The sequence below is a fragment of the Tetrao urogallus genome (genome assembly GCF_951394365.1).
Source record: "Tetrao urogallus genome assembly, chromosome: 5".
Taxonomy (NCBI): Eukaryota; Metazoa; Chordata; class Aves; order Galliformes; family Phasianidae; genus Tetrao; species Tetrao urogallus.
Window position 1 is genome coordinate 59874792 of NC_136818.1, and position 13083 is coordinate 59887874.

At 36.7% G+C, this 13083-nt stretch overlaps 1 protein-coding gene across 1 annotated transcript in view; it reads left to right on the forward strand.

Annotated features, from left to right (window-relative positions):
- The window catches only part of INPP5F (inositol polyphosphate-5-phosphatase F), a gene marked incomplete at both ends in the record, with an annotated part of 36443 nt that overhangs the window by 17337 nt on the left and 6023 nt on the right, over positions 1–13083 (forward strand). Inside the window, 12 exons of the mRNA XM_079536452.1 lie at positions 3103–3239; positions 3984–4112; positions 4672–4839; positions 5131–5187; positions 6350–6548; positions 6861–7040; positions 7338–7405; positions 7747–7871; positions 9027–9104; positions 9560–9680; positions 11145–11273; positions 12745–12862. Of these exons, the coding sequence (XP_079392578.1) occupies positions 3103–3239; positions 3984–4112; positions 4672–4839; positions 5131–5187; positions 6350–6548; positions 6861–7040; positions 7338–7405; positions 7747–7871; positions 9027–9104; positions 9560–9680; positions 11145–11273; positions 12745–12862 (1509 nt within the window). The remainder of the gene's footprint in view (positions 1–3102; positions 3240–3983; positions 4113–4671; positions 4840–5130; positions 5188–6349; positions 6549–6860; positions 7041–7337; positions 7406–7746; positions 7872–9026; positions 9105–9559; positions 9681–11144; positions 11274–12744; positions 12863–13083) is intronic.

Genomic DNA, 13083 nt, shown 5'->3' on the forward strand with positions numbered 1-13083 from the left:
CTTTAGCAGAAATTCCAATACATGACTAGAGCATATTTCTTGTTAGTAGTGAAAGTAGCTACTTTCACCACTGAAGTGGTAGCGGTAGCCTGGAATCAAATTCTTAGTTGAGATTCGCTGATCTGCTTTAGCAATTTTGATTTCCTTCACTTTGTTAGTATGACTTTGGCTTCTGAACACTGAAGTTACTACTAGTGCTGTTGTTTGCTAGTCCATGTGTTTTTGTTTTTGTTTTTTTCAGTGGTGGAAGATCCCATGTAAAAGTTCTAATCAGTTTTGATTAGAGATTAGTTAATCAAACATTTATTAGAATATGCTCAGAGTTAATGGCATATATCAAACTATAACCAGTGCTGGACTTCTTAGTGCCAGCTAAATTCCACATAACTCCACACTGCAATCAAACATTTCCCTATCTTGTAATTAAAATGCAGTTTAATGTATGCACCCTTATCACTTTGGTTTTCTTATGTGGGTTGATTAAGACCTGAATAAAACGTTACTGTCAAGTTTCCTTAGACTCTGTAAGCAAAAAGGAAGTGAAATACTTCCCTCCCTGTCTCCAGGAAGGGAAAGCTCTTTTGTTGCCATGCCACTGAGACCTGTGGTTCAGCATCTGAAATATCGTCACTGAAGTGCAACTGCTGCTGCCTCTAACTTAATCCAATCAACAATTTAAAACATTTTCTTGGCTTTCATCTCATCTTAAATTAGCAAATAGAAAATGATACCATAGTATTTTTTTGTTAGAGTCAAAATACTTGCAAGAAGTGTCACTTGTGTTAAACTTATGCATAGTTTAAGACTAATCATTGCTAAAAGGCACTTGGGGAAATGAAATGCTTTGAGAAACGTTAGAAAATAAATTACACAGCAGTGGTGTGCTGGCAGTAAAGCAAAAGCAGAGCTAAATTCCTCTTTCAGTGAGGAATGAGAGGTGATGGCTTACTTTAGATACAGTGCTTTACATCAGTTGTTGCTACCAGCTCTGCCATAGTTCATAATATGGTTTTAAAAAGAAAAGCAACAAAAACAAACCGTGGGATCTTGGTGGATGACCTAACACATGCAGCTTATGGAAGGACATGTAGCTATAGCCTTCTGTTCTTAATGAAGAAGTTTTACATAACTATCTTTTTAAACTGTAGAAGCACTACTCTTATCTGGACATTCCTGGCAATTACACTGAGTTTCTGTGGTTGTTGCTGTAGTTTTTAATTGGGGGCATTTTTTATCTGCATACCTCGATTCTTGCCCGTTTTCTTTTGGCCTGCCAGGAAACTCCTGTTGTTATTTTTTTCTTATTTTTTAACATTCCTTTGCTGTGGCTGTAATATAAATGGAGGTTTGAAACGAATGCCAAGATAACCATGTCTTTATTAAAAAATGCACTCAAAGGTAACAGAACTCACTTGGCTGTGTTGAGTTCTTGTTTACTGCTATTAAGGCAATATGAGATACCTTTTTTTAAATTTTTTGTAATGGTGTCATTCTGATTATTTTGCTTGAGATTTAGATGGTATCCTTTCTTTACAAATCTGTTTTATTTGTTGACATGCTGATCTCTTCATAGGTTTGAATTGTGTGGTTAAACCTCCATAAGGGGGAATAAATGAGAGCATAGCGTTCACTGAGAATGTCTGGGTGCTGTGTTTTCTACCCCTGTGTTAAGCTTGGATTGAACTGGATTTGCAGAAACCTGATTGTTCTGCCCAGTAGAAAACAATATAAAAAACCTAGAGCTACTTTACAGATAAAAGTATAATAAACTTACATTTATTACTTTCACCTTATCCCATGGTTATGAGGTGTCAAGCTGAAGGCAAGAGTAGTTGTCAGTCATGTTGCTTGTACGTGTACTAAACAGCTCTTTCACACCTGCTGTCAGTACGGATAACCTTTTTGCTGGTGTCCACTCTCATTCTCATGTCCTTATCTTTTATCCATTGACCATCATTTGTGCTGTGATTATGTGACAGTGTGGAAAAATGTGGTCTAACCTCAAAGCTTCCCCTGTTAGAGCAGGATGACATCCTGAGTTCCCTGCCAACCTGAACCACCTCTGTGACTCCAGAGGTGATGGTTTTGATTCTGTGCTCAGGAAGTAGTGCAGAAATGCTCTTGGAAGTTGGTGTAACTGAACAATCAGTGCATGACTTCATATCCTCCTTCCCTGGTTGTCAGAGCACATTTGTACTTTTGGGAAACTGTAATTTACAAAAGCATGGTGCTCCTTGTATTACAGGCTGATATTATTCCAAAGATGGTGATATGCAATTGAAACAGTGCGTTGTTACAGCGCGTGGTTTTTAGATGAACAAACTGTTGCTGAAACACATCATCTGCTTTGGGCAGAAACATTAAAGATTGAACTGCTGTTATTGGAAAGATGCTTTTAACTTTGAAGCTTTGATTCTAAGCTGAAAGTACATTGAGAATTTACTATAACTTAACACTTTTTCATGGTTTTTTTTTTTTTTTTTTTTTTTTTTCCCTAAGGAACTCAGAGGCTTAAACTCGATATAGAATTTACTGTGCAAGGCAAATAGACTAGATAAAGCATATAGAATATAGATAAAGCATATGGAATATAGATATTTTTCAAAGCATAATACTGTGAACAGTCAGTTGTGGAAGCATATCGGCCTATGGCAGCAAGCTTTTAATGCTTACATAGGACCTCTCCACTTAAACTCAGGTGGGAGAAGTAGTCTGTCTTCTGTTTTTCTGTGCAAGAGAAGTTATGAAGGGAAAAGCATAGCTTGTTGCCCGGTGAGATCCAACTGTTCACTTCAAGTTGTGCTGCCACTTGGAATGTTGGGGATGCCTGTCATCCTAGAGGTAATTTTGCCTTTGATGGATGTCTGTGGAAAATTTCTCTCTGCTTCACTGATGGCAACTACGCTACCTCTTTGTGAGAATAAGTAATCTTTTCAGGAGATGATTTGTTCTTGTAATGTGCAGTGGCAAAACGTGGCAGCAGCAAATCATCATTCACTGATCAATTAACTCCTGGCAGGGGATTTTACACTGTGAGAAAAAATTTGACGGATTAGTTGAAGTAAATAACTTTACAGTAAGGCTTTACTAATCTTTCTCCAGATTTACCTTGGTGGCTACTTCTAATTCGTCAGAAAGCATTGATTGGCAAACTTCCAGGAGATCACGAGGTGTACAAAATAACAAAGGTTGCAGTGATTCCACTTTCTGAAACAGAACCTCAGGATCTGGAATTGGAGGTATGAGTATCTTCAATTAACTGGCTTTCCTTTTTTTTTCGTTTTAAAAAACCAAACATGTTCTGACCACCTCTTAAGAAGGTGGCAGGATTTTCAGTAAAGCCCATTGCTTTACAGTGATGCACACTGACTGTATGCATCCACTAGATGTTTCTGTATGTAGAAACCTGTGTAAACATTCAGATCTGCACTGCCCACTCCAGTGTGCCTTCAACTCAGCTGCTCCTCAGATCATTTGAATATCCATAGGACTTCATGTGTTTGCCTTTTGCAAGGAGAACATGTTTTTTCTTTTCTGAATCAGAAGAGCATATACTTTTTCATGGATGTTCTTGTTTCCATCTTGCTATGGGATATTAATTCCATGAGTTGGCTTCAAGGGAAATCCTTGCTTTAAACATTGTGTAAGTTTTGTGTTTGGTTTTTGGTGTTTTTTTTTTTTTTTCATAAAGTGAATGGTTAAAAGCATTCAACTGAATAATACTAATTCACTTTAAGGGTTTGGTAATAAGTTGAGGTGGGTCTAGATACTCAGCTAATGTAAAATGGAAGCAGACAATCACAGGGGAAAATAGCTTTTTAAAAAGGAGGAAGAGAATTATGCTGTAGATGGAAATCTGTACATTCCTCCTATGTTACAGAGCTTCTTCCCCAAGTCTGTGGACTTCGTAGACTTTAATTAAAATTTCATTGGATTTTATGCAGAGTATATATTGATTTTAATTCAATATCATTATTACTTAGCTTTGTAAAAAGCACCATTTTGGAATAAACAAGCCAGAGAAGATTACGCAGTCCCCAGATGACTCAAAGTTTCTGCTGAAGACTTTTACACAAATTAAGTCAAATGTATCTGCTCCAAATAAAAAGAAGGTAAGGCTTTTTACTGATTATTTTTATTTTATTTTATTTTCCTTCCAAAATGTTTATTTGGTAACTCGGAGGTTATGATGGATGGGTAATCAAGTAGTAAGTAGTAGTAAGACCTGGAAAGAGAATCTGTGGGACTGAAATGTATATCTACCTTGTCTTAAGCTTGATTTCATTTTTATTACTTCACTGTTGCTCTTCTATTTTTATATTTTGTAACCATATAATTGCTGAGCGTTTTCTAATGAAATGTCATCTTACCCAGACTTGTTTCTAGTGGGTTTCTAAACTTCTGCAAGTTGCTCTGCATGTATATGTACTATCATAAAGCTAGACAAACTTTGGCACACCATTTCTCAGAGAACCTCATACCATCTTGAAGAAAAAAAAAGACCCAATAAACTCAACACTTCTGACACTGTTGTTTGGATTTGAAAAATCTAAAGAATATTAAGATTAGGACAGAGAATGAGAAAATGTTTCACAAGTTTAGAAATGATATTTTGCAAATGTGGCCAGAATCTTCTTTTGATAAGACATAAAGCCATTACTTTCCTTTCAGATTAAAGAAAGCAAAGAGAAAGAGAGGTTGGAGAAGAGACTGTTGGAGGAATTATTCAAAATGTTCATGGATTCAGATTCTTTTTACTACAGCCTTACCTATGATCTAACAAATTCTGTGCAGAGACAGAGTGCGTGTGAGAAAACCGACTTGCCACTCTGGCGAAAAGTAAGTGTTCTACATCATGAACTGCACACATAATGGAAAAATTGCTGGTCAAAACTTGACTCATCACACCCTCAGGTAGTACAGTCTACAGTAACTGAAGACTTTGCCCTATTGCTGGATTCAATGCATGAGAATGAAGTAAAAGTTTCTAGCAGCATGCTCTGAATTGAGCTGTTATATTCGAAAGCAGTGAATGCTGAACTTGTATGTGCAGTTGTGGTCAATAACGTTGGTGTCTTTGCTAGGAGTATTTCTGAATACTGTTGCAAAAAATGCCTCTGTTTTAAACAGGTTGATGACAGATTCTTTTGGAACAAACACATGATCGAAGATCTTATCGTCACTGATGTAAGTTATTTCTAATAAAAGCTGTTTTTTGTAAGTACTACTTCTAAAAAGAATTTCAGTTACAATGTGTATTTTAAGGCCACATAGAAGTTGACTTAAAAACATGTTTAGATTGGTCACAATCGGGGCTGGCCTTCTGCAACTGACCTACCAGGCAAGTGATGCTCCCTTCTTCCTCCAGCCAAACTTTCAGTTAGCCCATGTTCCGTGCTAGTTAACAAATAAACTCACCTTAGGTGGCTTATTTTAATAAACAATGCAGAATAAGCTGTGATATGCCAGTTTGTGCTGTTGTGTGAATGTAAACTTCAGATCTATTCTAAAGCTTTTCTTATTTAAATGATGGAATGATTTTTATCTCCTGAAGTGGAGAATACTGCTTTTATCCTTGCAAAGAATAGCTGATAAGCATAAACAGTAGTGTGGAACAAGTTATTTTGAACTTCTTTTCAGAGCAGATAAAGCTAATGAGGTTTCCTGACTAATCACAGAATCACAGAACTGTAGGGGTTGGAAGGGACCTCCTGAGATCATCGAGTCCAACCCCCCTGCCAAAGCAGGTTCCCTACACCAGGAACTAATGAACAGAAGGACTAATGAACAGAATTGAATAGAGACATACAGTAACTACTTATGGTTGGATGATCTTGTAGGTCCTTTCCAACCTTGTGATTCTAGGATTCTATGATTCTATACTTTATTTCTTTTTCTTCAGCATACGGTCTCCTGGATAAAATAGTGAACTGTAACTACTTTGTCCATTTGAGGTTAGGCCAAGTAATAGGTTCTTTTAAAGATGCTAGCAGACACCTTACTGTATGTCTTGTATCTGTCTTCATTTGTTAATAAATTTCTACTTAGCCTTGTTCTATCTTGCTTCATTTCCACAGGAGGGAAAAAAAATCTTAAGCTGCTTTCTTTATCTTGTTCCTAGTTTAAAAGTCCTCCAACTAACAGGGAAAAATCCTGATACCTTTTACAGAAATAAGACAAAGATATGACAAAAGCTATTTAAAAATTGAAGGGGATGTGAAGCAGCTGTATATAAATGAGAAATGGGAGAAATAATGGACATGACAATATAGAACCAACAGGAATGTGATTTTTTTTTTTTTTTTTTTTTTTGTTTTTGTTTTTGTTTTTTTTTTTGTGTCACCTTCAGAATACTGAAGTGGACTTCTGGATTATGCCCATTATACAAGGATTTGTGCAGATTGAAGAACTTGTAGTCAACTACAGTGAATCTTCTGATGATGAGAAGAGCAGTCCTGAAACGCCACCTCAGGAATCAACTTGTGTAGATGATGTTCATCCAACGTTCCTCGTGGTGCTTATTTCACGACGGAGTCGGCACAGAGCTGGTAAAGAAATGTACCCATCTCTACTTATAGGAGAGCAGTTACTGAAACTAAGCTTCGGAAGTCTCTATTGTGCATCAAATGTATCCTTGGGATACATACTTAGTTTTGAGAAGAATTTCTATCTTGATAAAGAGCGCTTAAATTTGAAACTTACAAGAGAAACTCTTGCCATTGATCACTGGCTTTGACTGAAGTTCCTTTATTTTTATTTTTAGAGTTGGGATGGGAAGGAAAAAAAAAAAAGCAGTAATGTAGGATTTAGCCATTTTAATACTTAAAATGTGAACTGATCGTTGTTCTTGTTCTTCCTAGGAATGCGATATAAGCGAAGAGGTGTTGATAAAAATGGAAATGTGGCAAATTATGTTGAGACAGAGCAACTGATTCATGTTCATAATCATACTCTTTCGTTTGTACAAACAAGAGGCTCTGTGCCTGTTTTCTGGAGCCAAGTTGGATATAGATATAACCCACGGCCCCGTCTGGACAAGAGTGAGTTTTTAAGTGGAATAATTCAAAATCAGAGTTTCTTCCACACCACCCTGCTCTTAACTCAAAGGCAGAAGAAAGCAAACTTGAAGAATGATTTTTCAAATAAAATGTAGTAGTAGAACAGCAATGTTGGAGCTGATAGAACTCATGATGGACCGCAAAAGAAATTCTGTAGAATGTATTGTGCTGGTTTTAAGCAAGGCTATCTTTGAGTATTGATTTGAGTATGAATTAATTCTTCAAAGAGAACTTACTGCTGAACAGACTGTTTTTGTCTAACACTGCTCTGCTTTGTAGGTGAAAATGAAACAGTGTCCTGTTTTCGTGCACATTTTGAGGAACAGCTGAAAAATTACAAAAAGCAGGTGGGTGTGACGTGGTGAAATAGCTCACAAAAAGTTTTTTGCGTGCTTCTTGTGATTACCGGAATGATGCTACGTAAATAGAATCTTATCTCAGTTTAGAGTTACCTGACAGGTGTGGTAACTTGCAAAGATGTTTAAGCCTACTTTTATATACCTGTCCTTAGCATTTTATAGCTCTTGTGCTAACGTTCAGCTAATGTCTAGAACTTATTTGATCTCAAGTACAACTTATCAAAGACAATAGCTTATCACAAATCTTTTTTTGACTCTTGTACTACTTACTGCATTATATGAGTCACATTGCAAAGGGTAGCAAGTGTTAAATCTACATTTCTGAACAGGTCATTATTAATCTGGTGGATCAGACAGGCAGAGAGAAGATTATTGGAGATGCTTACCTTAAACAAGTTCTTCTGTACAATAATGCAAATTTGACCTATGTTTCATTTGACTTCCATGAGCACTGGTAAGAAACATACTTAATTGCTTTGCATTTTTTATTAACCAAAGGACAAAAGGGAGGAGAAAAGCTATTATTTCTGACTTCTGCATGTGCAACGCACTTCCTTTTGAATAGGGAGAATATCTTTTGTAAAGCAATATAAGAAGTTCAAGTTGGGATTAACAAGCATTGCTTTTTGTAGATTTTTGTCACTGATCTTTGTTAAATATGCACTGTTATTATGTGAAACTTAATGTTGCTGTGCTTTATCAAGCAAAGTTTTCTTTACATGCTGTAAGTGTGAATTGGTGGCTGACCTGCTTTTCTAACAGTTGAGCATTCTGCATGTAATTCATTGCTATAAGGTATTTTTCTTCCAGAAGAACCCATCACATATTTAGAGAATTCTAATGATGTTCTATAACAAAATACACAAGATTTTACTTTAATGCAGTATAAATAGCTGCTGTTTTCATGACTCTGCTCTGACATTGGCATGATCTAGTGCTGTGTGGCCTGCCCAAACATGTGATCTGTCGCATAACCACGTATTTTCCCTGCTTCCCTCAAGCAGACTGCAGTTGTGGACAAATATATTATCTAAAAACACTTTACTCTTTGCTTCCGAACTTAATATAAGGGATGGATCTGGCCTGGAAAATCATTATTGACCTAGTCTGTCACTACAAGATATTATCTGAAAATGGGGAAAGGGGAGAGTACTGAAAGTCCTTAAGGTCACATTTTTCTCTGTAAACATCCTGAACTGACACTTAGCAATGAGTTTTCATTTCTGTTTGCTTACTTTTCTTCCAAGAACTGTAGTGATGAGTACTGTTGTTCACATGGCACAAGTGAATAGGGTACTGAAAACACAATTCTTGGCAGAGGTTGTCAGAGGGTGTGTCTGCAGGTGTTACTATTATAGGATGGCTGGAAAAGCAGGGCAGGCTATCCCAGCTTCAGATCCTTTTTTGTTGACTCTGCCATAAATATTACCGAATGGTACTCGTGCCTGAATAGCTGCATACTTGTTTTTCCTTATAGAATCAGCATTTGTCAGATTGCCTATCTCTCCCTTAGCTAAATACTTCATGTCATTTGTTTTCTGTTACTTGCAATGCCAAAGAAAATCACTACTTCAGTTCAAACTAACTGGTATGAAATTCTGTATTTTAGCCGAGGAATGAAGTTTGAAAATGTTCAAACACTGACTGATGCCATTCATGACATTATTCTTGACATGAAGTGGTGCTGGTAGGTACTTAACTGTTTTCAGGCTTGTATTAAGTTGTTTCAGGTGGACAAGTGCCTATTCAGAACCTTGAATTTGTTCTAACTATATGTTTTGTGGTTCCAAATTTGTGCATCACTGTGTATTCAGTGTTCAGAAGCATTACTTTTCTATACACCTGACAGCAAAAATTCTCAGGTTCTATTTTCTCCTTGAGGTTTACTGCATTTAACATTTCTAAGGCTTCTTACATTTATGCAAAATGCTCATTGCTTGACCCATAAAACCTAGAGCTATAGCTCTGCTGTTGAAAACAGTGTTTTCTCAAATAAGTGAGAAATGATAATTAATACTGAGCATCACACGGTGTGATGATGAGTGAAATCAAACTATAGTCCATGTGTAAAATTTTCTGTGTCTGTAGGGGCTGATAAACTACACTGCTTTCACTGAATTTTTTGTTTTTTAATCTTGACAGGGTTGATCAAGCTGGTGTGATTTGTAAACAGGAGGGAATTTTTCGAGTTAACTGCATGGACTGTCTGGATCGTACCAACGTAGTGCAGGCTGCTATTGCAAGAGTGGTCATGGAACAGCAGGCATGTATAACTAATGTCATTTTTTAAAAGTATTGAGTTCCTCAAAGTTTTGCTATTATTCACAGGGAAGCACACCTATTTGTGTGATCTATTCCAGGGTACTTGCTTTAGCAGCAGGGTTGGACTTGATCTCTTGAGGTCCCTTCCAACCCCTGCAGCTCAGTGAAGTTTTTGTTACTGGATAAAGCTAAATTAACATCTGCTGGAAAGGGTCTTTGCAAACTGCTTGGAGAGCCATGAAGCTGCTAATATAACTCAAAATCGTTTTAAAACAGTGGTGCCTACTCTCTTTCTTCAGAGAGGAAGGGATTGTCCACATCTTGATCGTTCTTTTGTTTGGATTTAGTCATTTCAGTTTGAAATGTGCCATAACATAAAGTTAGTGTCCCAGACAGTTTGATAATCTGCCCTCTCCAGTATGTAATAGTACTTGTAAATGTAACATAGATTGGGGGAATCACTGAAGCTTCTAAAATGAACAAATCTGGCTGTACTTAAGTAAGGGATAGAAAATAGGGTGGGCCTTCCATAAATACAAAGATTGAATGGCTCTAAGCCTTTTATCTGGCAGTTGCTGTTTGCAGATAATAAACAGGTTTCTCTTTCCATTACCAATGTAAATTCAAAAGCCATCTTTCTAAATAGGTGATTGCACGGAACTTGGAGAGGTCTTTTTTAGTAATTATTGTAATATTAGCTATGATGTGCTCTGTCCTTCCCAAATTATAGCCAAAGCACTTCAGAATCAATTCATAACTGAGAAGACACTGGGAGTTGATTGACATGAAGTGGCATATTTACAATTACATGCATCTTTCCTTTGTGTCTTCTAGGAACTGTAGGATTAGCTTTACGTCAGTTGGGAACTTAATAGGGTTTGCAAAGTAAATGAATAGCCTTGTATCAATTTCAACCTATGTTGCAAACATACATACTTGAGCATTTTTAATTCTAAGTTGCAAATTGAGGTTTGTCCAGGTATCACTGCAGTAGGTCTAACATTCAGTGTCTCCTGCAGTTATGTATAATAATATTAATTTCAGAATGGGAAACTCTACAGCTTTACCAATTTAATAAGTGGAGAAAGAGACTTCAGTTGTTACACCTGAGACTTATCTGGGAAAACCTGAAAGTACTGGGTGCTCTGAAGAGCATGCAAGCCTTTATTATAAACACAACATACCAAGTTGCCATTAAAGTTTTCTTTTGGGGAAGGAGTGAGTCTGAAGATGGAATGACTATACTGGCTTTAGTGTCTACAAGAAAAATCTTCATGGCATGCTTCTTTTCTTGCAACTAGAAAGAGATTCCACTTTATTTCCAAACCTTTGACTTTATGAGTACCTTTGTAATAAAAGTAATTAGCTTGTTTAACCTTTTAGAACTTTAACATGGATAACAGCTCATGTTCTCCTGATATTTTCCATAAGAAGGATTTATATTAACAAGTATGTCAAATTCCAGCTCAAAAAACTGGGTGTGATGCCTCCAGAGCAGCCTTTGCCGGTGAAATGCAATAGGATCTACCAGATAATATGGGCAAACAACGGGGATGCCATAAGCCGGCAGTACGCTGGCACAGCAGCCTTGAAGGTAAAGAGTCAACTGTTACCTGTTTTGTTATGGAGCAGTGTGCTACATTGTAGTTTTTACCTCCAATGGAAAGCTGTTGTTTTATGGAAGAAGAATTATCCACCTACTCTGTCTTCCTGGCATTTTAACAGAAGAATGTTTTGTACTAAAGCTGAGGAAGGCTTGAGTGTCCAGGTGTCTTGTCGAACTGCTGGCTCTAGATAACTTCATTCTGTTAGTTTCGTGTCTAGATGCATTGCTCTTAGGTGAACTAAGAGTTTAAGATTTACGATATGCTTTACTTCTAAGTAAGCAGAGTTAGAGTACTTTTAAGCACAGCTGAGGTACTTCAAAAGTACTCTGAGCGACTTAATATCAGGCTATTGTAGATAGTAGGATGATAATAACTTAGTTTTTGTTCCATAAGTTTACTTAATTAGTTGTAGTACGATCTAACAAGAAAAGAATCAGGTGTGAAGTCCATTCCTGTCCACTCCTTAAGCTTTTAGATGACTTTCAAAAACCACAGACGTAGAATTGAAGCTACTTCCTGTGTGTTCCATTGGAACAATTCCTGCTATCTGGTACTGGAGAAAATCTATGCAGGAGGAATGCTTTACATTTTGATCTGTTTTTAAATCTCTCTACTAAACTTCGATTTGTTTGTTACACTAGTCTTTTTATTGCAATCAAAAATGCCCAACACTCTTGTCTTACTACTAGTATTTGGCTTTAACTAGGTAAAACTTGATTTACAGGCATAAATTTTTAGTTCTTTTGCTTGCTGGATATCTCTACCCACTATTGGGGTTAACATTTTGATTGTGAGATTTCTTTCAACTTAAAGATGAAATATACTTGATGTTCATAACAGTAGTTATCAGGATTTTTAGAACTACTCTATATCAGTTCTCAAGTTCTCTGAAAATAATCAGAATCCTCTAATGAAGTATGACTACCAAGGCTGCTTCTTATTCACCTTCTAGATCACAGAAGGCATAAGAAGGCATAGAAATTTGTTTCTGAGGCAGTGTGGATATCTACTGTTTTCTTTCAGTATGTTGAAGTTAGCTTGCTTTAGTAGCAGAGGCAAAAAAAAAAATGCAAACCATTCTCAGTAAACTCCCTTGTTTCAATAATGTTTGTTTGATAAAGGACAATTTTTTTGAGATGTTTGAGCATCCCAAACTGAGCTACTGAACGTCTGGCTTGAATATTAGGTGCCGTTTATCTGATTAGCTTTCCATTACAATTATACACAGAATTATATTTCTGTCAAAAGTGTGAGATTCTCTGAAGAGTCAAATGATGCCATGAGAAATACTTTGCTTTTCTAAGAACATTTATTTTCAACTTGTCTATGGAAATAGTTATTTGAACATCACTGCTGAGCTGTTGTTTGTTCAATCTGGAGTATCAGGATGTCAAAGCTCTTGAGCTAAGTCTGCTGCTTCTAAGCTGTGTGTGCATGACATGCATGTTCTTGTAACAGGGTGACTTCACAAGGACTGGTGAAAGAAAGCTGGCAGGAGTAATGAAGGATGGAGTAAATTCTGCAAACAGATATTACCTGAATCGTTTCAGGGATGCTTATAGGCAAGCAGTCATAGGTAAGGATAAAACTTCATTTAAACTAGATTATTGTGCTTAAGTCTGTTCAGAATCATCTTGGCTTTATCTTTGACTGCTTTTTCTATGTGCCCCTGGTGTGTGTATACATACATAACATTCATTTCTTTGCAGTGGACACCAAAGGAAACAAGCATTTGGACATTAAACACAACTCAGTTCCATGGAATATGTAGCATATGCAATATGTAGGATAAATCAC